Source organism: Oryctolagus cuniculus, chromosome 7 (genome assembly GCF_051225735.1).
Source record: "Oryctolagus cuniculus isolate XC-2025 breed Fujian yellow rabbit chromosome 7, ASM5122573v1, whole genome shotgun sequence".
NCBI lineage: Eukaryota > Metazoa > Chordata > Mammalia > Lagomorpha > Leporidae > Oryctolagus > Oryctolagus cuniculus.
In genome coordinates, this window is record NC_142873.1 from 125,141,487 (window position 1) to 125,167,952 (window position 26,466).

General features: G+C 38.2%; 1 protein-coding gene across 2 annotated transcripts in view; it reads left to right on the top strand.

Annotated features, from left to right (window-relative positions):
- Positions 1 to 26,466, top strand: part of SPATA6 (spermatogenesis associated 6) — a 129,095-nt gene that overhangs the window by 15,996 nt on the left and 86,633 nt on the right. For both annotated transcript variants that reach the window (XM_008265284.5, XM_008265285.5), the window contains exons 4-5: positions 15,320 to 15,361; positions 16,285 to 16,409. In XM_008265284.5, the coding sequence (XP_008263506.1) occupies positions 15,320 to 15,361; positions 16,285 to 16,409 (167 nt within the window). The remainder of the gene's footprint in view (positions 1 to 15,319; positions 15,362 to 16,284; positions 16,410 to 26,466) is intronic.

The window sequence follows — 26,466 nt, forward strand, 5'->3', positions numbered from 1 at the left end:
CTCTTTAACGTTTCATTTTCCATTCACCTACGTGTCTGTCCTCATGTCAATACCATTGTCTTGATTACTTCAGCTTTCTGGTACGTTTTGGTGTCAGGTGATATATGCCCTTCAACTGTGTTTTGACTATTTCTAGGTCCTTTGCATATCATATGCATTTTAGGATCAACTTGTCAATTTCTACATTTAAATTATTTGAGAATTGATAAGAAGAGTATTGACTAGAGTAGTAATGATAAGAGTAGTGTTAAATGTAGAAATAAATTTGGGAAGAACTGCTTTCTTAAAATTATCATATCTCTAATTTTTGAACATGGCATGTTTTTTCTTTTTTTTTTTTTTTTAAATCATCTTTAATTTCTCTCAGCAGTGTTTCTGAGGTTATAGCATACAGGTCCAGCATTTCTTTGGTTAAATGTATTTCCACATAGTTTAGTCTTTTTTAATGCTACTACAAAAATAGTTTTTTATTAATCTTTGGTTTAAAATTCTTGTTACTTTATAGAAATTGAAAACTGTATCTGCTAAGAATGTTATTAGTACAGGTAGGCTTTTTGTTGTTGGCTTCTAAGATTAATTTTATAGGCAAAATTATGTTTATAGCACCTGACAACTTTATTTTCTCCTGCATTAATCCTCCTCGTCTTAGTCTAATTGTACTCATAACCAGAGCCTCCAGCAGAGCATTGACTGGAAGTAGTGAAAGCAAATGTTCTTGCCTTGTTTCTGATGTTAGGGGGAAAACATTCAGTCTTTCAAAAAATGGGATGTTAACTGTATTTATCTTAATAGGTACCCTTTATCAGAAGATTTTTCTGTTACTAATATAAGATGAGAAGATTTATTCCTGGCTGGTTGAGAGTTTTTATCATGAATGGGGGTTGGGCTTTGTCAAATGCCTTTTCTGTGTTAGGATAATTATGTGTGTTTTCCTCTTTATTCTGTTAATATTGTTTATTACATTAATGAATTTTCTGATGTCAAACCAGCCTTTCATTCCTGGGGTAAATCCCACTGTTCATGGCATATAAGCCTTTTTATATTTTCCTTGATTGTTTGCTAATATTTATGATATTTTGTGTGTTTTTTTTTTGTATGGCGAACATTGGTCTGCAGTTTTATAATTTTGTTTTCTTGCATTGTTATCCATGCAACCCTGGCCTTACAAGAGAAATGTGCTTTCTTTCTCTGTTCCTGGAAGAGTTTGTGTAGAATTGCCATTGTTTTATCTTTAAGTATTTGTTAAAATTTACCAGTAAAGCCTTCTGGACCTGAACATCCCTCTGTGGGAAGGTTGAAATTATTATCTCAGATTGTGTTATATATCCATTTCTTCCTAGGGTAGCTCTTGGCATTTGTATTTTTCTGGGAATTCCTACATTTCATTTAAGATATCTACTTAGTTATCTTAGTGTTCATGTTTTGCTCCTCAAGATCCTTCTAATTTCTGTAAGATTAGTAGTGATTTTCCATTTCATTTCTGTTTTCTTTTTTTCTTGGATGTTTTATTGTGAAGGTTTATCAATTTTGTTAGTATATTTTGAAGAATGAGTTTTGTGCTTCATTGATTTTTCTCTGTCATTTTTCTCTTTTCTATTTCATTGATTTTCATTTTGAGCTTTATTATTTCTTCTAACCTACTTTCTGTGATTTATTCTTTCTTTTCTGGCTTTTTGAGATGATTAATTTTAGATATTTCTTCCTTTCCAATGTAAGCTTTCCTTTATTTTTTAAAAGGTATTGATTTCTTGTACCTTCTTAGGACCAGCACTGTTGCGTAGTAGGCTAAGCCTCTTTCTGTGGCACTGCCATCCCATATGTTCACTGGTTCATGTGCTGCTTGCTCTACTTCTGATCCAGCTCTCTGCTATGGCCTGGGAAAGCAGTGGAAGATGGCCCAATTCCTTGGGCCCCTGCACCCGCCTGGGATACCTGGAAGAAGCTCCTGGCTCCTGGCTTCAGATCCGCCCAGCTCCAGCCTTTGTGGCCATTTGGGGAATAAATCAGGAGATTGAAGACCTTTCTCTCTGTCTCTGCTGCTTTCTGTCTGTAACTCTACCACTCAAATAAATAAATAAAATAATTTTTTAATAAAGATATTTCTTTATTTGAAAAGCAGAGTTACAAAGAGAGAGGGTAGACAGACAGAAAGACACACACACGAACACACACACACACACACACAGAGATCTTCTATCTACTGATTCCTTCTGTAAATGGCTGCTTTGGCTAGGGCTGGGCCAGGCCAAAATCAAGAGCCTGGACCTCCATTTGAGTCTCCCACATGGTGGCAGGAGCCCAAGCACTTGGGTTGTTACCTGCTGCCTTTCCAAGTGCATTAGCAAGGAGCAGGATTGGAAGTGGAACAGCCAGGACTGGAACCAGCACTTACACGGGATGCTGGCATCTCAGCCTGGTGCTTAACCTGCTACGTCACAATACTGATTCCTTCAATAAAAGCTTGTAAAGCTGTAAACTTCCATCTATGCATTGATTATGGTCTCTTTCATACGTTTTGATTTTTTTGTCCCTATTAATTTCAAGATACCTACTTTTATTGCTGTGATCTTTGATCTCTAGATTCTTTTGAAATATATTCTCTTTAAAAAGCAGTTATTTATTTGAAAGGTGGAGGGTGAGAGGGAGATCTTCCATCAGTTACTTCACTCCCTGAACAGCTGCAACAGCCAAGTCTGGGCCAGGCTGAAGTCAGAAGCCAGTTACCCCATCCTGGTTTCCCACGTGTGACAGGGGCCAAGCAGTTGGTCTGTCTTCCACTGACTTTCCAGGTACATTAGCAGGAAGCTGGATTGGAAGAGGGGAGAGAGAGAGATTGATTTCCCATCTTCTCTGGTTTACTCTCCAAATGCCCATGACAAGAGTGGCTGGGCCAGACTGAAGCCAGGAGCCTGGAACTCAATCTGGGTCTCCCACTTTGGTGGTTAGTAACCCAACTACTTGAGCTGTTACCACTGCCACCCAAGGTGTATATTAACAAAAAGCTGGATTTGGGAGTGCAGCTGGGCCTTGAACCCAGGCACTTTGATATGAGATTTGACATCCCAATTGGCATCTTAACTGCTATGTCAAATGCCTACCCCATGAAATATGTTCTTTTATTTTCAAATATTTGGAGATTTCCTGTATTTCTAATAATATTGATTCTAATTTAATTTTGTTGCAGTAAGAAAATATAACTTACAGGATTTCAGTCCTTTTACTGAGACTTGTTTATGGCGTATCCTAAAGTCTATCCTTTTCAGTATTCCAGGTGCATTTGAAAAGAAGTGTATTCTGTTGTTTGTTGGTTGAGTTATTCTGTATCAGTCTTTTTTTTTTAATCATTTGGCTCAAGCTGTGTAATAATGGTCAAGTCTTCTGTATTCTGGTTTTATTTTTCTGGGACTGTTTTATTGTTTTATCAATTATTAAGAGAAAAATATTTAAATGTTTATAATTATTTAATTGATTTCATTTTATTTGATTTATATCAGTTTTTCTGTCATAAAATGTGTAGATTATCTGTTTATTGCTCTTCAGTACTAAATTCAATTTACCTATTATGTGAAAATTGATAAGGGTCCCTTGAGTATTTTTTGCTGTCCTGCTGAAGCCTTATGCAATAGAGAGCCCTGGAGCAATTTTGCAGGAAAAAGGATTTTGCTTCTAGGTACTGGAGTGCTCACTTGACTTTTTCAGCAGCAGGCCTTTGAAGCCCTGGTGGCGTCTCTTGTGCCTGGGTATTGTGGTACAGCGTGGCAGGCAGTAGCTTCGCCCAGCCATCCCCTCTTTGGGTGGTTCTGTCATGAAGTGCTCCTGGTTCAAATACTTCCCTGTGAATAGCCTCCCTTACATCCTAGAGGGAGGATTTCTGGCACATTCCCGAGGGCAGGTTTCCAGTAAATTCCACAGGCATGGCATCAGAATGAATCTTCTTAAGATGTGCCAAGGTTATCCCCTTTCCAAGAATGTCTGGATCTCAGCGCTGGGAAGGAATGCTTGGGAGAGCTTTTCCTTGGATGCTCTGAAATCCAAAATTCATTAATTAAGAATATGTTATCTAAAAGCAATTTGAACATGATCCAAATGCTTGGGATTCTATGATCTTCCTCTTCCACCTTTAATTAGACAGTCTGATAAGTGATCAGATCTTTGATTTACCTTAGATCAAGTGATTTTTAACAGTCCTTGAAAACAGTAATCACATAAAATATTCTTTATTCTTATTAGTGAAGCTACACTGTTGTTGTTCCTATCGGTATCATTGTACAATTTGCCATTCAATTTCACATCTTATCTGCACCAGAAACTCTAGAGTGCCAGATCACCACAGGCTCTAGGGAAATGTATCAGTGATAAATAAAATGATATGAAATGCCAATGATATTAAAAGCCACAAAAGGGCAGTTTTACATTCACAGAGAAAATATTCTATTTAAGGAAATGTTTCTAATTTTATAATCTACCAGAATAAACTTGGTTATGCCTAAACTATACGTTTGTACCCATTTTTAGGCAAGAAAGAGACTGAAAATTTTCTTTCTTTTTTAAAGATTTATTTACTTTTATTTCTTTGAAAGTCAGAGTTGTAGAAAGAGGAAGAGGACAGATAAAGAGAACTTCCAGCCACTGGTTCACTCCCCAAATGGCCACTGTGGCTGGGGCTGGCTCAGGAGGAAGCTAGGAGCCTGGAGCTTCTTCCCAGCCTCGCTCACTGGTGCTAGGGTCCAAGTACCTGGGCCATCTGTCACCTGCCTTTCAGGCCATTAGCAGGGAGCTGGATTGGAAGTGGAGCAGCCAGGACTTGAAGTGGTGCTCATAGGAGATGGCGGAATCCCAGGTGGAGGCTTAATCTGCTACACCACAATGCCAGCCCCAAAAGTTTTCTACTACATAGATTTCTCTGTTGAAGCTGTGGGTTTTCATCCCTTCTCACTGAAGGTTTACAGATTCTCGTTCTCCCTCTGTCTCTGTCTCTTTGTCTTCCTCTCTCCTATCGAATACACTCCTGAGAAGCGCTTTATTTTGCCATACATATGGAACGCTCCCTCCCTTATTTCCATTTGCTGCTCAAATTCATTATAATCCGAGAGGCCTCCTCTTACCAACATGTAGAAAATAGCACCCTCTATTGGTGTCTCTATCTCAGTCTCTTTCCCATTATCTTTAGAGTTATGTCTTCTGTATCAGGATATGTTGACAATAAAGGATGTCTTATTAATATTTCTGCCAGAAAAGGTGTTAAGAGGGCACTTCTCAAGGTAAAAAAGGGATGGATTGTCATCCCATTATTCTTAGCACTAATATATTTATTTTTATATTCTATCTCATTAGAATGACAATTTTAGAAGAGCAGAGACTTTTCCTGCTTTGTTCACTGCTATATCTGTGGTCCATGTGGCAGTACCTGGCACATATTAGGTATTTGATAGTCATGGAGTTAAATAAAATAGCATAAATATATCTAATAGCTGCCAGTCACTATTTTTGTGACTGTTAGAACTATCCTATTGATATACCTTTTATAGTATTATAACCCTTTGATTAGGAAATATACTTTGTATCTGAGAGTTCATAATACAGCAGTTGTCCTGCCTTCATTCCCTTCAACATATGGATAAAGATACACACTCCGTTTATTTTGAGGTGGATTATGAGGTGTGCCTATTGAGTTATGTTGCCTCTAAGGAAAAGTAGCAGTTTCATTAGAGCTCCTGCCTCTCAGCTTCTAGCAGTCAGGGCCTACCGTGTGTCTGGGATAACTAAAATGCTTGCAGGTAGGGATTTGAAGGCTGAGACTGAATGCTTCAACTTGTATGAATGAGAGTATCTCTTAGTCCTTAGAAGAGCTTATAGGATTCAGAATTCATATTTAAAGTCCAGAACAGCAAATTCATTCCAATCAATTTATCTTTATGGTTAAGAAAGGTAAATACACATTTAGAAGAATTATTATCACAATTTTTCTGGCTGGTGCAGAGGGTTAACAGTACACTGGCACTTTAAGGTATTCACGGTAGCCTTTTCAATGACTATACTTGGCTAGGATTTCTGGAGTACTGTAGGTACCTTTAATTTGTAACTTACACTAAAAGTACACGTGGAAGTGAGAATTTTAACATAAAGAAGGAACATTTTCCTTGGTTATAAGATAACCGGCAGCTGTAAATTGAGATTAATTATACTATATGTTCTGGTAGGTGTAGTTTGCTTGAACTTCCTATTGGTTTCCAGCAGCATTAGATCTCTTTATATCTTTTCCTTAAATAATTAAGGTTCTATTCCCTGAAATTTTTATTGCAGTTATATATATATATATATATATACATATATATATATAAAATGAAAGTTACCATCTTAATTATTTTTAAGTGTATAGTTCAGTGATATTAAATACATTTATGGGGCACAGTGGGTCAAGCTGTTACTTGGAACAACGGCATCCCATATCTGAGTGTTTATTTGAGTCCTAGCTGCTCTACTTTTGATCCAGATCCCTGCTAAAATGCCTGGGAAAGCAATGGATGATGGCCTAAGTACTTCCACCCCTGCACCCATGTAGGAGACCCAGATGGAGTTCCAGGCTCCTGGCTTCCACCTGGCCCAGCTCTGGCTATTGTGACCATTCGGGGAGTGAAACAGCAGATGGAAAATCTCTGTTTCTCCCGGTCTCTCCCTTTCTCTCTCTCTCTGTCTCTGTCTCTCTCTCCCTCTGTGTATGTGTGTGTGTGTGTGTGTGTGTGTGTATGTTTGTGTCTCTCCTTCTCCTCTCTGTTTAATATGCAGTTAAGCCACACCAAATGTTTTGTTATTTTATAGGTGTTATTCATTTCACTTTATACCATATTTTACCTGTTTGGTTTTTATGTATTTCCTTTAATCTCTGTGCTTTTTTTTTCTTTCAGTTCATTGCTTCCTTCTGGAAAATCTCTTCTCATGATTCTTTTGTTAAAGGTCTTTTGGTGATGAATTTTATGTATCATTATACTATACACTTACATTTTGTTGAGGGCAAGTTTCTTTTTAAATTTTTTTTTTTTTTTACTATTTTTTAGGGTGAACAAATTTCATGTATTTCATATAACAGATTTAGGAACATAGTGATACTTCCCACTCTGCCCTCCCTGCTGTACACTCTCCTACCCTCCCTCCTTCTTCCTTTCTTATTCTTTCTTTTTAATTTTTACAGTAACCTACATTCAGTTTATTTTATACTCATAAGATTAGCCCTACACTAATTAAAGAACTCAATAAATAGTAAGGAGAAAAAGATGCTGTAGAGAGAGGGCTGTAAACAATCACCGAATTTCAAAATCTCAATTTCACTTATATATACATATATATATTATTTTTTTTACTCTATTAATTATCACAGATCATAGCAAATATATAGTATTTGTCTTTTTGGGACTGGCTAATTTCACTAAATGTAATGGCTTCCAATTGCATCCATTTTGTTGCAAAAGATAGGATTTTTTTTTACCACTGAGTAGTATTCCATAGTATATACATACCATAATTTCTTTATCCAGTCTTCAGTTGATTGGCATCTGTGTTAATTCATATCTTAGCTACTGTGAATTCAGCTGTAGTAAACATTGGGGTATAGATAACTCTTTGATATACTGATTTCATTTTCCTTGGGTAAATTCCCAGGAGTGGGTTGGCTGGGTCTTCTGGTAGGTCTATATTCAGCTTTCTCCATATTGTCTTCCAATGGCTGCACCAGTTTACATTCCCACCAGCAGTGGATTAGGGTACCTTTTTCCCCACATCCTTGACAGCATTTATTGATTGTTGATTTCAATATGAGAGTCATTCCAACTGGGGTGAAGTGAAACTTCATTGTGTTTTTGATTTGTATTTCCCTATGGCTAGTGATCCTGAGCATTTTTTTCATGTGTCTCTTGGCCACTTGGATTTCCTCTTTTGAAAACTGCCTGTTTAACTCCTTTGCCCATTTCTTAATGGGGTTGTTTTTTGTTGTTGTTGTTGCATTTCTTGATCTCTTTATGTATTTTGGTTATTAATCCTTTATCAGTTGCATAGTTTGCAAATAATTTCTCCCATTCTGTTGGTTGCCTCTTCACTTTCCTGAGTTTTTCTTTTGCAATACAGAAACTTCTCAGCTTGATATAATCCCATTTGTGAATTTTGGCTTTGATTGCTTGTGCTTTTGGGGTCTTTTCCAAGACATCTTTGCCTATGCCAATGTCTTACAGTTTCCCCAGTGTTCTCTAGTAATTTGATGGGTCATAGATTTAGGTCTTTGATCAATTTTGAATAGATTTTTGTGTAAGATATAGGTGTGGGTCTTGTTTCATACTTCTACACATGGAGATCCAGTTTCCCCAGCACCATTTTCTTGAATAGACTGTCCTTGCTCCAGAGATTGATTTTAGCTCCTTTGTCAAAGATTAGTTGGTTGTAGATACATGGGTTGCTTTCTGGAGTTTCTATTTTGTTCCATTGGTTTACACATCTCGTTTTGTGTGTGTGTGTGTGTGTGTGTTTTGCCAGTACCAAGCTATTTTGATTATAACTGCCATATAGTATCTTGAAATCTGGTATTGTGATCTGGTTTTGTTTTTGTTGTGTAAGATTGCTTTGGCTATTCAGGTCTATTGTGTTTCCATATGAATTTTAGCATCGTTTTTTCTAGATCTGAGAAGAACATTGTTATTTTGATTGGGATTGCCTTGAATCTGTTAAGTACTTTCAGTAGTATGGACATTTTGATAATATTAGATCTTCCAATCATGAACATGAAAGATTTTTTCCATTTTTAAATATCTCCTTTATTTCTTTCTTTAATGTTTTATAATTTTCATCATTGAGATCTTTGACCTCCTTCATTAAATATATTCCAAAGTATTTAATTTTTTTGTAGCTATTGTGTATGAGATTGATCTTAGAAGTTCTTTCTTAGCTAGGCATTGTCTATACAAAGTCCATTGATTTTTGTGTATTAATTTTATATCATACCACTTACCAAACTGTTTTATGAGTTCCAGTAGTCTCTTAGTGGACTAAAAATACAAGTTTTATTTTACCTTCACTTACTTTTTATTTATGTATCTTCAAGTTTTGACCTGTATCACTTTGTTTCTCTCTGAAGCATTTATTTTATTTGTCGGAAGGTAAATCTATTGGAAAAAAAATGCCTCACTTTTTGTTTGACTTTAAAAGTATTTTTTCTTCTTCACTTCCGAATGAGAATTTCACAGGGTACAGAATTCTAGGTTAATTTCTTCCTCTTAATGTTTCGAATATTTTACTCTAGCATGTTCTTGCTTAACATGGTTTCTGAGAAGTGGCAAGTATTCCTTATCCTTACTCTTCATCAGGTTAGGCATATTCCCTCTCTGTCTTTTAGGATTTTTGCTTTATCTTTGATTTTCTAAAGTGTGAATATAAAATGCTGAGGCCCAAGTTTTGGGGTGTTAATCCTGCTTCATTTGTTTTAGCCTCTTGGTTTAATGTTTGACATCAAATTGTAGAAATTTCCTCATCATTGTTGCTTCAAATGTTCCTCTGTTTCTTTCTCTATTTTTCTTCTGTGTTCCTATTATGTGTATGTCATATCTTTTGTAGTCCCTCAGTTCTTGGGTATTCTGTTGTGGGTTCTTTTCTTTCCATTTCAATTTTGGAAGTTTATGTTGTCATATCCTCAGGATTTGAGATTCTTTCCTCAATCATGTCCCATCTACTAATGAGCTAATAAGCAGTATTTGTCATTTCTGATATGCTAATTTTGATCTCTAACATTTCAAGTCTTTTATTAGAATTTCTGTCCTTCTCTCTTTACATCATTTATCTGTTCTAAGATTTTTTTTTATTTTTTACATTAGGTTCTTTCATATAATGTAGTTTTAATTTCCTTATTCATTTCTCTTTTCTTTTTTTTAACAAGATTTATTTTTATTTATTTGAAAGTCAGAGTTACTCAGAGAGAGAAGGAGAGACAGAGAGAGAGAGAGAGCTAGAGAGAGAGGTCCTCCATCTGCTAGTTCACTCCCCAGTTGGCTGCAGTGGCTGGAGCTGGGCTGATCTGAAGCCAAGAGCCAGGAGCCAGGAGCCAGGAGCTTCTTCTGGGTCTCCTACATGGGTGCAGGGGCCTAAGGACTTGGGCCATCTTCTACTGCTTTTCCAGGCCATAGCAGAGAGTTGGATTGGAAGTGGAGTAGCTGGAACCTGAACTGGCGCTCATACTATATGCCAGCACTGCAGACAGTGGCTTTACCCACTACACCACAGTGCTGGCTGGCCCCTATAATATAGCTTTATGATTTCAGCTTTACCATCTTATCTAACTCTGGTTCTGATTCTTGTTCAGTCTCTTCAAACCATGTTTTGTTTTGTTTTTGCCTTTTAATGTGCCTTATACTTATTTGTTTGGAGCCAAACAAGACGTTCTCTGTAAAAGGAGTTGTGATAAATAGGCTTTTATTGATATATTGATAAGGTGTGGGCTCAGTCTTTTGGTGAGCCTGTGCCCCTATTTTTTGATCTTCACCAATGCTTCCAGTCCCCTGAACCCCTTACTTGGAACAGGATGATTGGAGGGAGCTGGAGTTAAGTTTTAAGTTTTTACCTTCAACCATTCAGAAGGCTAGACAGAGATGTAGTTGGGTACTTCACACATGTAAGGCTAGAAGGTGTTGTATTTTGGATTTTTTCCTCTCTGAAGGATGGCTAGAAGGAGCTGAATTTGGGTGCTTTGTTTCCCCCATGGAGAAGCCTTCAGCTGATTGGAGTTGGGTACTTCCCTTCCCCAGGTAGGGTTAGACTCTAATATGACCCCAGCAAGTTAGGCTCTAGAAAAGTCATTTGTGCTGAGGATAGAACTTGTTAAGAAGAACTAAATACAATTGCATATTTCCAAATGGATCTCTTTACCCTCACCCTGCTGGAAGTATTGAGTGAATTTTTCTTTGATATGTGCATAAGGACCCAGGAGAGCTCCTGGGGGTGAGACACACACACACACACACACACACACACACACACATATATATATACACATACATATATACACACACACACACACACACACATATGTATATGAGTCCCTCCCTGTGACTGTATCCCAGTGGCATTTTTATCTCTCACACTTGTCCACACCAACTCTCCAGCAATTCAACCGTAACAGAACTGGTTTCTTCGGCTTGCTGTTGATATCTGCAGAGGATTCTGCTTGCAGATTTCTGCTCTGGTAGGTTGTTATCAGCCTTTCTTATTAGGGGGACAGCAGTGTGTCCTGTGTCTGATGGATTGAGAAGAGCTGTTGATTCCAGATTTCCGCTTGTTTTTAGGACATAGAGATGCTTATGTGCATCTTACACACTGCGATGTAAACTGGAAGTCATTAAGTAGATTTTACATCCCTGCCTGATAACTCACTCAGTTTTCTGTATCTTCTGTTGGTTTGCTTTTCTTTCTGTGGGTTGTTGATCCTAATTACCTATTTTCATACATACGTAGTCAGTTTTTCTGTAATGCCAGCCTTTGTAAACATTTTAGAAATAATTTGAAGCCTTGTGGGAAGATGCTTTCCTTAACATAGGATTTATGATTCTTCAGTAGATTGCTGGAGAGAATTAGTGGTGCTGGATCATTTTTTTAAAACTTTAATTAGTTTTTAACAGATTCAATGTGATTTGTAGATACAATTCCAAGAACATAATGATATACTCTCCCTTCCTCCCGCCCCCTCCCTCCTTCCCCCACCCTCACACCCTCACACCCTCACACCCTCATTCCATCTCCCTTTCTTTGTTTTTAGTTTTTGAGAGAACAGATTTTAAATTTACTTTATAGTGAAAAGGCTTAATACTTCACCAAAGAAGTTTTACAAGTAAAAACAAACAAACAAAAAAACCCTCTAGTTTAGTTGGAATGTAGGAGGTAGATATAAACAATAATTGAATGGAAAATGAGCATTGCACTCATGTATAGTAAATTTTAAAGTAATCACAGAGCATTACAGCTATAGTAGTATAATATTCTTAGCCATTGGTTTGACAAAGATATAAAACAAGAATGTGGGATATTTCAAACTTAGTCCTTATTTCCTATTAGGCTATCTATTTTTAGTTTATCCGTTACTTAGAGTTCATTTCAGTGGTCAAAACCTTTCTCTCCACCAGTTTATCATGGCATTCACCCTTATCTCCAGATTTCTCCCCTTCCTTTCTTCCTAAAGCTGTGATACTCCACTTTTTGTTTTGTGAGCTTATGAAAAGTTGCCACCTTTGTTGGACACCAGGAGGGGAAACAGCCTTGAGGTCAGGCTCACCCGTCTGGATCTCCTTCTTATACTGAGTTTCAGAACTGTAATTTTTTTAGTGCCATGTTAGGTCTTCCATTCCTTCAATCAGGTATTTTGGATGTCTGCCTTTTCTAGTTGATTTTAGCAAGAAGTTTGTTTTTGAGCTATCTAATTTCCCAGGTTACCCTATGTTAATTTTTAGAAACTTTGAACATGTTGTTCCTTCTGCGTGAAAAGCTCTTTCTCTAGGCCCCCAACTCCCAGATTATAAAATTTTTCGAAGTACAGAAAAGGTCCCAAAATGCACTCCTTGAGTGGCTGTCACAAGCTTCCTGACTAGATTGGGTCTTATCATGATCTGTTATAACATGATCTTCACTGCCATCATTATATTTGAAGTTTATAATTATAAATTAATTTGTATTTATTTCATTTAATGTTAATCTTCCCAATGGAATTAAGATTCTTGAGAAAAGGTCATATATGTATTTTTCTCATTATAGTACTAAATTATGATCTAAAGGAGTATTTACTCATAGATTAAATATATAGGTTTCTAGAAAGTTAAATGAGCTTTTCACTGGATGAAAAATGGCAGAACTTAAAGGATGAGAGAGATTGTTATTGCCTTCTCATGAGTCCTTAGACGGTGAAAGGAATATCATTAATTTTTCTAATTTTTATAAATTTACTATAAAATATTTCAGACATTAAAAGTATTAGGAGTTTTGTAGTATACCTAGCTGTACTCAGGCCGGTGCCATGGCTCACTTGGTTAATCCTCTGCCTGGGGTGCCAGCATCCCATATGGGTGCTGAGTTCTAGTCCCAGCTGCTCCTCTCCAGTCCAGCTCTCTGCTGTGGCCCAGGAAGGCAGTGGAGGATGGCCCAAGTGCTTGGGCCCCTGTACCCACATGGGAGACCCGGAGGAAGCACCTGGCTCCTAGCTTTGGATCGGCACAGTACCGGCTGTGGCAGCCATTTCAGGAGTGAACCAAAGGAAGGAAGACCTTTCTCTCTGTCTCTCTCACTGTCTATAATTCTGCCTGTCAAATAAAAAAAATACCTAGCTGTACTCATCTCTTCTTAACAAATAGACATAATTTCTTTTTTTCTTTTTTTTTTCTATTTTTTTTTTTTTTTTTGACAGGCAGAGTGGACAGTGAGAGAGAGAGACAGAGAGAAAGGTCTTCCTTTGCCTTTGGTTCACCCTCCAATGGCCGCCGCGGCCGGCGTGCTGCGGGCGGCGCACCACGCTGATCCGATGGCAGGAGCCAGGTACTTATCCTGGTTTCCCATGGGGTGCAGGGCCCAAGCACTTGGGCCATCCTCCACTGCACTCCCGGGCCACAGCAGAGAGCTGGCCTGGAAGAGGGGCAACCGGGACAGAATCCGGCGCCCCGACTGGGACTAGAACCTGGTGTGCTGACGCTACAAGGCGGAGGATTAGCCTAGTGAGCTGCGGCGCTGGCCGACATAATTTATATTTATAAAATCATATTAGTCTACTAAGATTTAAACATGTATGAGAGTACTTCAAAAAAGTGTATGAAATAATGGAATTATATTTAGCCCATGAGAGTATTTTAGGCGTGGAAAGCCAAGACACTGGCAAAAAAAAAAAAAAAAAAAGAGGACCTAAATGAAAGATCTCTGTGAGATCCTAGTAGAAAGAATGGGCCATCAAAGAAGGAGGTACTTTTCTCTGAAGGGAGGAGAGAACTTCCACTTTGACTATGACCTTGTCTAAATAAGATCAAAGTCAATGAACTCAAAAGGCTTCCATAGCCTTGGCAACTCATGACTAGAGCCTAGGGAGATTACTGACGCCATAAACAAGAATGTCAATTTGTTAAGTCAACAACAGGAGTCACTGTGCACTTACTCCTCATGTAGGATCTCTGTCCTTAATGTGTTGTTCAATGTGAATTAATGCTATAACTAGTACGCAAACAGTATTTTACACTTTATGTTCTGTGTGGGTGCAAACTGATGGAATCTTTACTTAATATATACTAAATCGATCTTCTGTATATAAAGATAATTGAAAATGAATCTTGACGTGAATGGAATGGGAGAGAGAGCAGGAGATGGAGGGGTGCGGGTGGGAGGGAAGCTATGGGGGGAAAAAGCCATTGTATTCCATAAACTGTATTTTGGAAATTTATATTTACTAAATAAAAGTTTAAAAAAAGAGTCATTTAGGAATGAGCATTGTGGCACATTGGGTTAAGCTGCCACTTGGAATTCCCACACCTTGTAACCGAGTTGCAGTTTGTGGGCTGGCTACTCCGTCTCTGATCTTGGGATGCAGCAGAGGATGACTGAAGTGTTTGGGCCCTTTCCACCCACATGGGAGACCCAGAGGAAGTGCTGAACTTTGGGCTTCAACCTGGCCCAGCCTTGGCTCTTGTGGATATTTGGGGAGTGAACCAATAGATGGCAGTCCCCCTAAACACTGGTACCTCTGCCTTTCAAGTACATAAAAATAAATATTGTCTTAAAATATGTTAATTTTGGCTTAAAAAAACACAACTTTTGAAATCCATGAACAATTTTTTCATGATAGGCATTTTACATGAGCTTTTTGAAAATCCCCAAGCTATAGTTTGCCTCATGGTTACTTTGTTATTTATTTATCTTTTTAATTTTTAAAAAGGTTTATTTTATTTATTTGAAAGACAGAGTGACAGAGAGAAGTGAGACACCTCTCAAATGGCTACAGCAGCCAGGTCTGGAGTAGACTGAAGCCAAGCCAATAGCCAGAAGCTCCATTCAGCCTTCCATATGACTGTCAGGAGCTCAAGTTCATAGACCATCCTCCAATACTTTCCCAGGCACAATAGCAGGAAGTTGGACCAGAAGCAGAGCAGCCAGGGCTAGGACCAGCACTCTGATAAGGGAAGCCAGTGTTGCAGGCAGTGGCTTGACCTCCTGTGCCATCACACTGGCCCCTACTTTGGATTTTAGATACTACTTTAGTAAAATAACTAATTTTTGTCCATCATTATTGTTTTTAATCTAAAGACATTTTTCTTTATAATTTCAGATGATACAGCAGTGTTTGAGTTGATACAACTAGTTCCACCAGGTACTGTATCTACATATGGATAAGATAACTGATATGGGAACTCATTTCAATGAAACATTTTTTAAAAATCTCATCTTTTCTCCCTTTTCTCAAATTAAGAACAAAGTTGGCTTTTTATCATACCACTATGTTTTAAATATCACTTAATACAAAATAATATATTCAGAAAGACTGACATAAAGGGCATTGAATATATTGTTCTAAAGTTGAATAATAATTAAAAATGGAAAATGACCTGTCATAAAGTTGATTTTTAAGCAACTTCCTTTGCTTTTGTTTAATTGACTATTACTGTTAATAGAAGAGAAAAAACCTTAATTACTGTAAACAATTACAGATTCTGGAGAAAAATTGACCATCGAAACCTAGAGGTTAATTTAATCTGTGATACTGATTTCTATCATTATAGAAGAAATCTAGCTTAATCATGTTATTATATTAAAAATGGAGAGCTGTATTTTATTAAATGTTAGTCATATGAAAATCTTAAATATTACCCATCTACTTAAGTCATGTAGCCACAAATTCTAGAAAAATATCTTAATTATTTTCAATATATTATTATAATGGTAGATAGAAGAAAATGTAGAGTGGTAATTAAGTTTGTGATGTCATACCAAATGTGGCCCATATTTTTTTAAAAATATTTTTCTCCTAGGAACTTGTGGGTATTACTGGGTTTACATGAATAGTCTTACTCTCCAAGAGGCAAAGAGGATTTTTTATACTCATATATAGCATATTCTGCAACAGGATATATCCTAATACATTTAACATGTCTTTAATTTTCCTGCCATAGAAAATAATCCTGATCCTGAAGCAGGTATTTCAATAAGGCATCAGGCAATATGTTTATTGTATTTGATGATTTTCGTTTCTAAATATTTTGTAATAATTTGAATCATAGGCTGTCTTTCTTGTAGTGGGTGAAACACTGTCTACATATGATGAAAATACACGAGATTTCATGTTTCCGGGTCCAAACCAGATTTCTGGACACCATGACTCAAACCGCCAGGTTACTATGAGGAGGATTTCTGGCCTTCGAGTAAGTGGTTACTGTTTTCCTAATCAATTTTTCATGCAGGATTATTGTCAAAAAGCACTCAATACCTTAAATGTAAAGAACAAATTCAAAATTTAATTTGGTTTAAAAACTTAATTGTTTTGTAAAATTATGGTATTTTAAAAATATTGACATCTAAATGAATAGAATTTAATTAAGCCACACTTAATTACAAGTATTATTTTGCCTAATATTCTTCCAATTTTTATGAACTCCTCTCTTTCAACCCAACATATAGACACATCCCATCCATCTTTTTCTTTTATTTTTCTAAGGAATAACTATTAAATGTTTGAAAATATGCTCAATCTCATTAGCATTTAGGAAAATCCAAATTAAAATCACCAATTGATTTCATTTTTATAGCTAGGAGTGGAAAAATTTAATAAGCCCAACAATATCATAAGTGCAAAAAATATGCCGCTATGCCATATAAATCAGAAAAATCACAATTCAGAATTACCTAGTAAGGGCAAAGATTCTCATAGCAAATAACTTTCTAGGTATGTATCTTTTTATTTATTTTAAATGCAGAGTTACAGAGAGATGAGGAGAGATAGAGAGGTCTTTCATCTGCTGGTTCACTCCCCAAATGGCTGCAACAACCAGGGCTGGGGCAGACCAAAACCATGAGCCAGGAGCTTCTTCCGAGTTTCCCACATGAGTGACAGGGGCCCAAGCACTTGGACCACTTTCCACTGCTTTCCCAGGTGCATTAGCAGGGAGCTGGATCTGAAGTGCAGCAGCTGGAACTTGAATTGGTACCCATATATGATGCTAGGATTGCAGGCAGCTGCTTCACCCACTGTGCCACAGTGCCAGCTCTTCAGAATGTTGAGGGAGCCAGATATTTAGCCTAGCAGTTAAGGCACTAGTGTCCAGGATTGCGTAGGTTCATTGCCCCACTCTGACTTCTAACTCTTGCTTCCTGTGAGTACACACCCTAGGAGACAGTGACAGTGGCTCAAGTGATCGTGGTTCTGCCACTCCATGAGAGACCTGGTCTCTGTTCTTGGCTCCTGGCTCTGGTCATGGTCATTGTGGGCATTTGAGGAGTGAACTAAGTGGATGGGAGCTTCCTGTCTGTCTGCCCACCTGTCTCTCCCTCTGCTCTCAAAGGAAATTTTTAATAAATCAAATTAAAAAAAAGAAATATTTTCTTATAGGACATTCATAGAAATACCTGAAATATCTATTACTAAGAGTTTGCATGGATTAAATGTATAACGTTCATGGAATGGAAATGTATATTCATATGCCTAAAATTAAAATCTACATTAAGTCACAGGTTACTCTTCCATCCCCTCCTAAAACTTACTGTTAGTTCTGTTTGTTGATTTCAAAAGTTTTATTCCTGAAAGTGAGTCCTCCATTTAGAGAAACTAACAGAAGCCCATATTATTTCAAATGAGGAAAAGCAAAAATTGTTTTGCTTGAAATTATTTGGACATACTTTTTTTTAAAAACTCATTTTATAAAATATTATAGTGTGAATCAAAGCAGGCTGATATATGAGTCAATATCATAAATTAAGTAATATTTCTGGTGGGTCTAGGTTTATGATATGCTCTTTCCAAAGAAATAGCAACTTCACCTTACTGAAAATATGAAAGTTGAGTAGTTAGCAAGTCTATAAAATTCTGCCTGCTTTAGGATATTTTCATTGTCCATTAGCTAGCTTCTGTACTTTAAAACTCTTCAAGCAGCATTTCAAGAACCATGTGGAAACCCAGAGTGAAAAAGTAGTTATTTAAAGAAATTATGATATCTTTAAAGTAATTTAAAATGCTGTATTATACCAAGATGACATTATAAAATCAAGAGTGAAGACTATTAATAGGGATTTATCTGTTGCCATTGATATGTTACTTTTGCATACAAATCAAAGATATTGAAGTACTATGACAAAAAGGATAAAATAGTTTTTTTTTTATTAATGAGAGAAAGACAGACAGAGGGCTCCCATCCACTGATTAACTTCCCAAAGGCCTGCAATGGCCAGGGCTGGGCCTGAGCCAGAGCCAGAAGCCAGGACCGCAATCTAGGTCTCCCACATGGGTGGCAGGAATCCAATAACTTGAGCCATCACAGTTACCTCCTAGGATCTGCATTGACAGGAATCTGATGTCAGGTGCCAGAGCTGAGAATTAAACCCCAGGCACTCCAATATGGGATGCTCGTGCCTTACCTGCTAGGGAAGACACATGGTCTCCAAAATTAGGACTTTTGTCATGGAAGTGTGAAGAATTTAGCAGTTCTTCCTTCTATACAAAACAAATATGAAGCTGAATAATATTGTCACAAACAACTCTAGGGCTCTGAAAACTAACAAGTAAGACAAGACAAATGAGGAAATGTTTGTGTTTTAACAGCTGCTAAAGCTTTGGGTAGAAGTGGGAGTATCTGGACTCGTTTCCTAGGATACCCCCATGCTCTGCTCATCAGTGAGATGTAGCTTCCCCAGCCTGGGATTGCTTGCCAAAATCAGCAGCTTTGCTACCAGAGGAATTAAAATCAATTTTGAACAGTAGGCCAAATAGTGTAGTTTTGCCCACTAAGTGTGATGGATGCAATTGGAAGCTGATGAAATCCCACAGCTTCGCTAAGCCAATTGCAGTTCTAACTGGGGAGAGCATCATACCTGCCAGAAAGTTGACAGATAGCGCTTAGGAGTAAGGCAACAATAAAAAAGGCTGCGATAAGCACTCCACATATTCTTGACTGACTTGAAACTTCGCATGTATAGGGTATACAGTGTGGGCCCAGGAAAAAGTGAAAGCCAAGGGAGACTGGAGAACTGGCTGAAGCTTTGAATGCATTCTCTAATTTACACACAATCAGTAAAGGATGGAACACTTACACGTTTATTAAGTGACCACTTAGCTATGGATGTACAGATGGGACTCCTACAGAGAACAGAAGAATACAAAGAGACATGGGACTTGTATAAACTGAACACCAAAATATCGTATGTAAATCCAGCATATAAATAATTAGATTTAAATACGGATAAAAAAATGCTCCAGTCAGTAGTTTATTGCCCTGGCAGGCAGCAGTGTGTCCTTCCTCAGAATTGTTGAGATTCTCCATAATCATCTGGAGTCCTTAGCTATTCTGAACTGATGACTGTGACAAGGATTGAGACCATATCTGGGATTAAATCCTGCCACTTCCAGGGACTGCGTAGTAATCTCAGGCAAAGCACCATAGCAGAATTATAGGGTTATTGGGTAGATTTATTAAACCTTTTACATGGTTGTAGCAAACGTTTAATAAACATTAGGGAAATGATAGTGGCTGTGGACATGATGCAGATGGTGATGCTGGGATATGGCTGAGGATAATGATACTCCTCTTCTAGACAGTGTACTCCATGAAAGTAGCATCTGATTATCTCATCTTTGAATTTAGCTCTTAGCACAGTACCTTGCATAGAGGTTGTAATTACTACAAGTTGAACAACCTTAAGTTGAAGTTCCAAAATCTCAAAAGTTCCAAAATCTAAAACTTTTTGAGTATTCATATGATGCTACAACTTAAAAGGCCACACATGATCTCATGTCAATTGGTTACAATTAAATGGGGATATACTAAAAATATTATATAGTACTATCTTTAGGTTTATGTGTATAATATGTATATAGAATGTCAGTGAACTTTGTGTTTAGATTAGGATTCCATCCTCAAGATATCTCCTTGTGTATATGCAAATATTCTGAAATCTGAAAAATTCTAAAGTCTACATATATCTGATCCCAGGCATTATGGATAAGGGATGCTCAACTGGTAATGCTTCTTGATTGAGCTGAATGAACTAATTGTATCTTTTTTGTTTTGTACAAAATTTTAGATTTTGTAGTGGAACTGACACTTGGGATAGCATAATTAATTTTGTGTGTCCATTTTGGTTCCTGGGTGTTCAAATATTTGATGTTACTCTAATGATATTTGGTAGTTGTGATTAATATTTATAATCAATTGAATTTAAGCAAAGATTACCCTTGATGATATTGGTGAGACTTTGTGGAATCAGTGGAAGACTTAAACAAAAAATCTGAAGTTTTCCAAAGGAGGAGAAATTCTGCCTTAAGATTACAACAGAAATCTTGCTTGAGTTTCTAGCCTGCTGGCCTGCCTTACAAATTTTATACTGAAGATTGCACATCAACTTTTTCCTATGTTTCTTTATTGCCAGCCTGCCCTACAGATTTTGATTTGCCACCTCCCAGAATTGCATGACCAAATTCTTTCAAATAAATCAGTCTCTCTCTCTGTGTCACATACATGTATTCTATCTCAGGAGAATCCTGATTGATGCAGCTAGTTTTTGAAAGATCAGTAAAAATAATGGCTGAAACTTTAGTTACTTAGTATAACACTATATAGTACTTACTCTAGTACACATAGTACTTAGTGTGTGAGCAGCCATATGTGGAAAAGAGTAAAATAACTCACAGTCCAGACTGCAATAGCTACAAAACCTGTCAAGAAATTCTTTGATGCTCCTGTAGATGCTCCTAGGCAGAGCTAGTTCCACTCCTACTAAGTCACTATAGCTAGTGACTCCAGCCATACACCATATGAGGACATGACATTAGTAGTCTTTTTAGACCATGTCATTGAAAGTACTGGGATTTCTGCATATCTGAACAGGAATCCTGTGATCACCTCAATAGGTGTGGAGAAAGCATTTGATAAGATTCAATATCCTTTCATAATAAAAGTCCTTCTCAGATTAGATATAGAAGAAATATACCTCAAATTTATAAAGGCTAGGGGCAAGCGTTATAGTGTGTCCAGCTCTCTGCTAATGACCTGGGAACAGCATTGGATGATTGCCCAAGTGGTTGGGCCCCTGTACCCTCGTGGGAGACCCAGATGTAGCTCCTGGCTCCTGACTTCAGTCTATCCCAGCATTGACTGTTGTGGCCACCTGGGGAATGAACCAACAGATGGAAGATCTCTCTCTCTCTCTCTCTCTCTCTCTCTCTCTCTCTATATATATATATAACATTTATATATATATAAAAAACTCTGACTTTCAAAATAAGTAAATTTAAAAGATATTTAAAGGCTATATATGACAAACCAATAGCCAATATCATACTAAATGGGGAAAAGTTGAAAAATTTCCTCTCAGATCTGGAATAGTACAAGAATATCCACTTTTAGGAAGAAAGCTCCTGGCTTCTGGCTTTGGGCTAGCCCATTCTCAGCCATTGAGACCATTTGGGGAGTGAACCAGCAGATGGAAAATTCTCTCTCTCTTTCTCTCTCTAACTCTGCCTGTCAAATAAATGAATAAATCTTTAAAAAAAAGAATGTCCATGTTCACCACTCTTATTAAATATACTATTGAAAGTATTAGCAAGAGCAGTTAAGGAGGAGAAAGAAATAAAGGGCATCAAAATTGGAAAGGAGGAAGTCAAAATATCCATGTTTGTTCATGACATGTTGTACATGGAAAAACATAAATACTACATCAAAGAAGCAAATTAAATATATAAAAATAGATTTTTATATACCAATAATGAACAACAGACACAAAAACATCAAATATTTAGGAAAAAATCTACCCAAAGAAGTGAAAGATCTCTACAGTGAAAATTATAGACTGTTAATGAATAAAAATCATCAAGGACATAGAAAATGGAAAGATACTCCTTATTCATGAATTGGAAAAATTAATATCATTAAAATGTCTTTACTACCTAAAACAATCTACAGATTCAGTGCAATCCCTATCAAAATACTGATGACATTGTTTACAGAGTTAGAAAAAACAATCACCAGATTCATTGGAAATCACAAAGACCCAGAACAAAGTAACCTTGAGCAAAAACAAGTCAAGCTGGGGGTATCACAACACTTTCCTTCAAACATACTACAAAGCTGTGTTAATTACGTCAGCATGATGCTGGAAAAAAACCACATAGATCAATGGAACAGAAAAGAGACCCCAATAACATATATACATGTACATATGGGCAACTAATTTTTGACAGAAGTGTCCAGGCCGTGCATTGGAGAAACAATAATCTCTTCAATAAATGGTGCTGGCAAAATTGGATATATATATGTAAAAGAATGAAATTAGATCTCTGCTTCTCACCATATTAAAAAAAATCAACTCAAGATGGATCAAAGACCTAATTAAGACCGGAGACGATAGAAATGCTGAAGAAAACATAGGGAAAACACTTGAAGTATGGTTGATAGCTTCTTGTATAAAATTCCCAAAGCACAGGCAGCAAAAGTGACTAGACAAATGGGGCTATATCAAACTCAGAAGCTTTTGCGCAGCAAAGGAAACAATAGAGTGAAGAGACGTCCAACAGAATGGGAAAAATATTTGCAAACCACCTATCTGACGAAGAATTAATATCCAGAATATACCAATAACTCAAAAAACTGAACAACAACAAAACCACCAATCTGATGAAGAAATGGGAAAAGGACCTGAGTGGACATTTCTCAAAAGAGAAGATACAAATGGCCAACAAATAAGTGAAAAAATGCTTAGTATCACTAGCCAGCAGGGAAGCTGCAGATCAAAACCACTGTGCAATATCCCCTCACCCTTGTCAGAATGGCTATTATCCAAAAGATAGCAACAGTTACTGGCGGGGATGTGGAGAAAGAGAAACTCTTACACACTCTTGGTGGGAATGTAAATTAGTGCAGCTACTGTAAAAAGCACTATGGAAATTTCTTAAAAAGCCTGGAAACAGACTTGGCATTTGATATAGCAGTCCTATTATTGGATGAATAACCAAAAGACACGAATACCTTGATTCAAGGAGATACCTACACCACAGTGTTTATAGCAGCAGTGTCTATAATAGCCAAAACAGGGCATTAATCAAGGTATCCATCATCCCTCTCTCTCTCTCTCTCTCTCACACACACACGAATATCATTCAGATATAAAAAATGAATTAATGCATCTATCAATGCATCTAAATGGAACTATGGAACTGGAAGATATCATATTGAGTGAAATAAACTGAACACAGAAAGACAAATACCACATGTTCTCCCTTATATGTGGGAGAAAGAAATGCTTGTGTGTATTAGTTTTGTTGCAAATACAGTGTTTTGTCACACTTTTTCTTTTCTTTCTTTTTTTTTTTTTTTGGACAGGCAGAGTTAGTGAGAGACAGAAAGACAGAGAGAAAGGTCTTCCTTTCTGTTGGTTCACCCCCTCAAGTGGCTGCCACCGCCGGCGCGCTGCGCCGATCCAAAGCCAGGAGCCAGGTGCTTCCTCCTGGTCTCCCATGTGGTTGCAAGGCCCAAGCACTTGGGCCATCCTCCACTGCCCTCCCGGGCCACAGCAGAGAGCTGGACTGGAAGAGGAGCAACCGGGACAGAATCTGGCGCCCCAACCGGGACTAGAACCCAGGGTGCCTGCACCGCAGGCAGAGAATTAGCCTAGTGAGCCGCGGCGCTGGCCACACTTTGTTTTAAATCTTTGTCAGATTGTTAAGAATTATATACTACTGGGGCCGGCCAGTGTTGTGGTTAGGCCGGCCAATGTTGTGCAGCAGGTTAAGCCACTGACTGAGATGCTGGCATCCCATTGGAGCGCTGGTTCTAATTCCAGCTGCTCCACTTCTGATCCAGCTCCCTGCTAATGTGCCTGGGAAAGCAAAGATGATGGTCTGTTGCTAGGCTCTTAGCACTCATGTGGGAGACCTGGGTGGAGTTCCAGGCTCCTGGCTTCAGCCTGGCCCAGCCCTGGTTGTTGTGGCCATTTGGGGGAGTGAATCAGTAGATGGAAGATCTCATCCTGTCTGTCTGTCTGTCTCTCTATCTAACTCTGCCTTTTAAATAAATAAGAATTATATAGTACAATAGTTTTTAATGATTTTGTGGCTCTTTTTTATTTTTTTATTTTTTGACAGGCAGAGTGGACAGTGAGAGAGAGAGAGAGAGAGAGAGAAAGGTCTTCCTTTGCCGTTGGTTCACCCTCCAATGGCCGCCGCGGCCGGCGCACCGCGCTGATCCAATGGCAGGAGCCAGGTACTTATCCTGGTCTCCCATGGGGTGCAGGGCCCAAGCACTTGGGCCATCCTCCACTGTACTCCCTGGCCACAGCAGAGAGCTGGCCTGGAAGAGGGGCAACCAGGACAGAATCCGGCATCCCGACCGGGACTAGAACCCGGTGTGCCAGCACCACAAGGCGGAGGATTAGCCTAGTGAGCCACGGCGCTGGCCCTTTGTGGCTCTTTTAAAATTTATTTTTTATGAGTGAAGTTGAGCATTTTCATTTGATTATTGTTTATAGCCTTTGCCTATTTTCCTGTTCAATGATGGTCTTTTTTCCTTTTGTTTGTTGAACTCTTTATTTAGTGGAGCATTAAGCCTTTCAGTATAAGGTTAATTACAGATATATTATCTCAAAAATAATGAAAAGGGTAGCACAGCAGGTTAAGCTGCCACATGCAATACTGGCATCCTATGTGAGCACTGGTTGGATTTCTGGCTGCTCCACTTCTAATCTAGCTCCCTACTAATGTGCCCAGGAAAGCACCAGGAGGTGGTTCAAGTACCTGGGCCCCTGCCATGCACATGGGAGACTGAATGGAATTCTAGGCTCCTGGCTTTGGCCTGGTCCAGCTCTGGCTGTTGTGGCCATTTGGAGAGTGGACCAATGAATGGAAGATCTCTCTGTCCTATTCTCTCTCTATAACTCTTCCTTTCAAACAAATAAAATGAATCTTTAAAAATAACTAGATAAATAAAATATGAAGTTAAAAAAGAAAAAGGAAGAAAGCCACATGATCTTTAATTCATTATTCTATTTTTTACTAATTTTTGGATTTAAATTTGTATATGGTCAATGACATATACAGCTGCATATTTTACATGTTAAAATCATACTGAGCCCCATGAGCATGTACAAATATGTTACAAAATAATAAATAATTAATTTTTTTTGACAGGCAAAGTGGACAGTGAGAGAGAGAGAGACAGAGAGAAAGTTCTTCCTTTTTGCCGTTCATTCACCCTCCAATGGCCGCCGTGGCCGGCGCGCTACGGCCAGCGCGCTACGGCCAGCGCATCGCGCTGATCCGAAGGCAGGAGCCAGGTGCTTCTCCTGGTCTCCCATGCAGGTGCAGGGCCCAAGCACTTGGGCCATCCTCCACTGCACTCCCTGGCCACAGCAGAGAGCTGCCTGGAAGAGGGGCAACCGGGACAGAATCCGGTGCCCTGACCAGGACTAGAACCCGGTGTGCTGGCGCCGCAAGGCGGAGGATTAGCCTAGTGAGCCGCGGCGCCAGCTAAATGATTAAATTTTTAAAATATTGGGACTTTTTCATTGCTCTCTCTCTTGGATTACTCACTGTCATGGAAACCTACTGTCAAGTAGGAGCATAAGCAAACAGCTCTTTGGAGAGGGCAGAACCAGGAAGGGCTTTGCTGGAGTGTTTGTGAAAGCCTACAGATTGTTGAAGAGACTGTCAGATAAGCCTTTACAGGAGAGTGAGAAACTAGAAGAAAAGAGGATCATTGTTATGTCATGGGTGAGAGTTTAACACAGGCACTTGCAGCCATGTGAAATGCAGTGAAGGATGGTCTGTCCAAGGAAGCTTTCTGTTGAGAGCACGAAATGAGCAACCTGGTTTCTTTTTGTTGCTCATGTGAGAGGAGAGATACAAACAAAAGGAAAGGCTGTTAAACAGAAAGGAGTTTCTTGATTCCCAGCCTTTCCCAGTGACAGACAATGCAGAAATTAAGAAATTACTTCTAACTGAAAATCATTCCATGGAACTTTTAGAAAATTATCAGTTGATAGTGAAAGTGAAGCGATAGTTAACTCTTTTATTAAAGCCTAAAGAACATCTAACATATGGTCTTAGAAAATCATGTAATCAAATGTTAAAGTTTTCTAATGCTTTAAGGACAATATCTCAGCAAAATCCTAATATAGAGAGGGGTGTGGCATTGTCTATTGGAGTGAACTCCAAGAAGATTGACAAGAGACCTAAACATTTTTTTTAAAAACGTTGTTGGCAGAAACACCACCAGGTTAGTC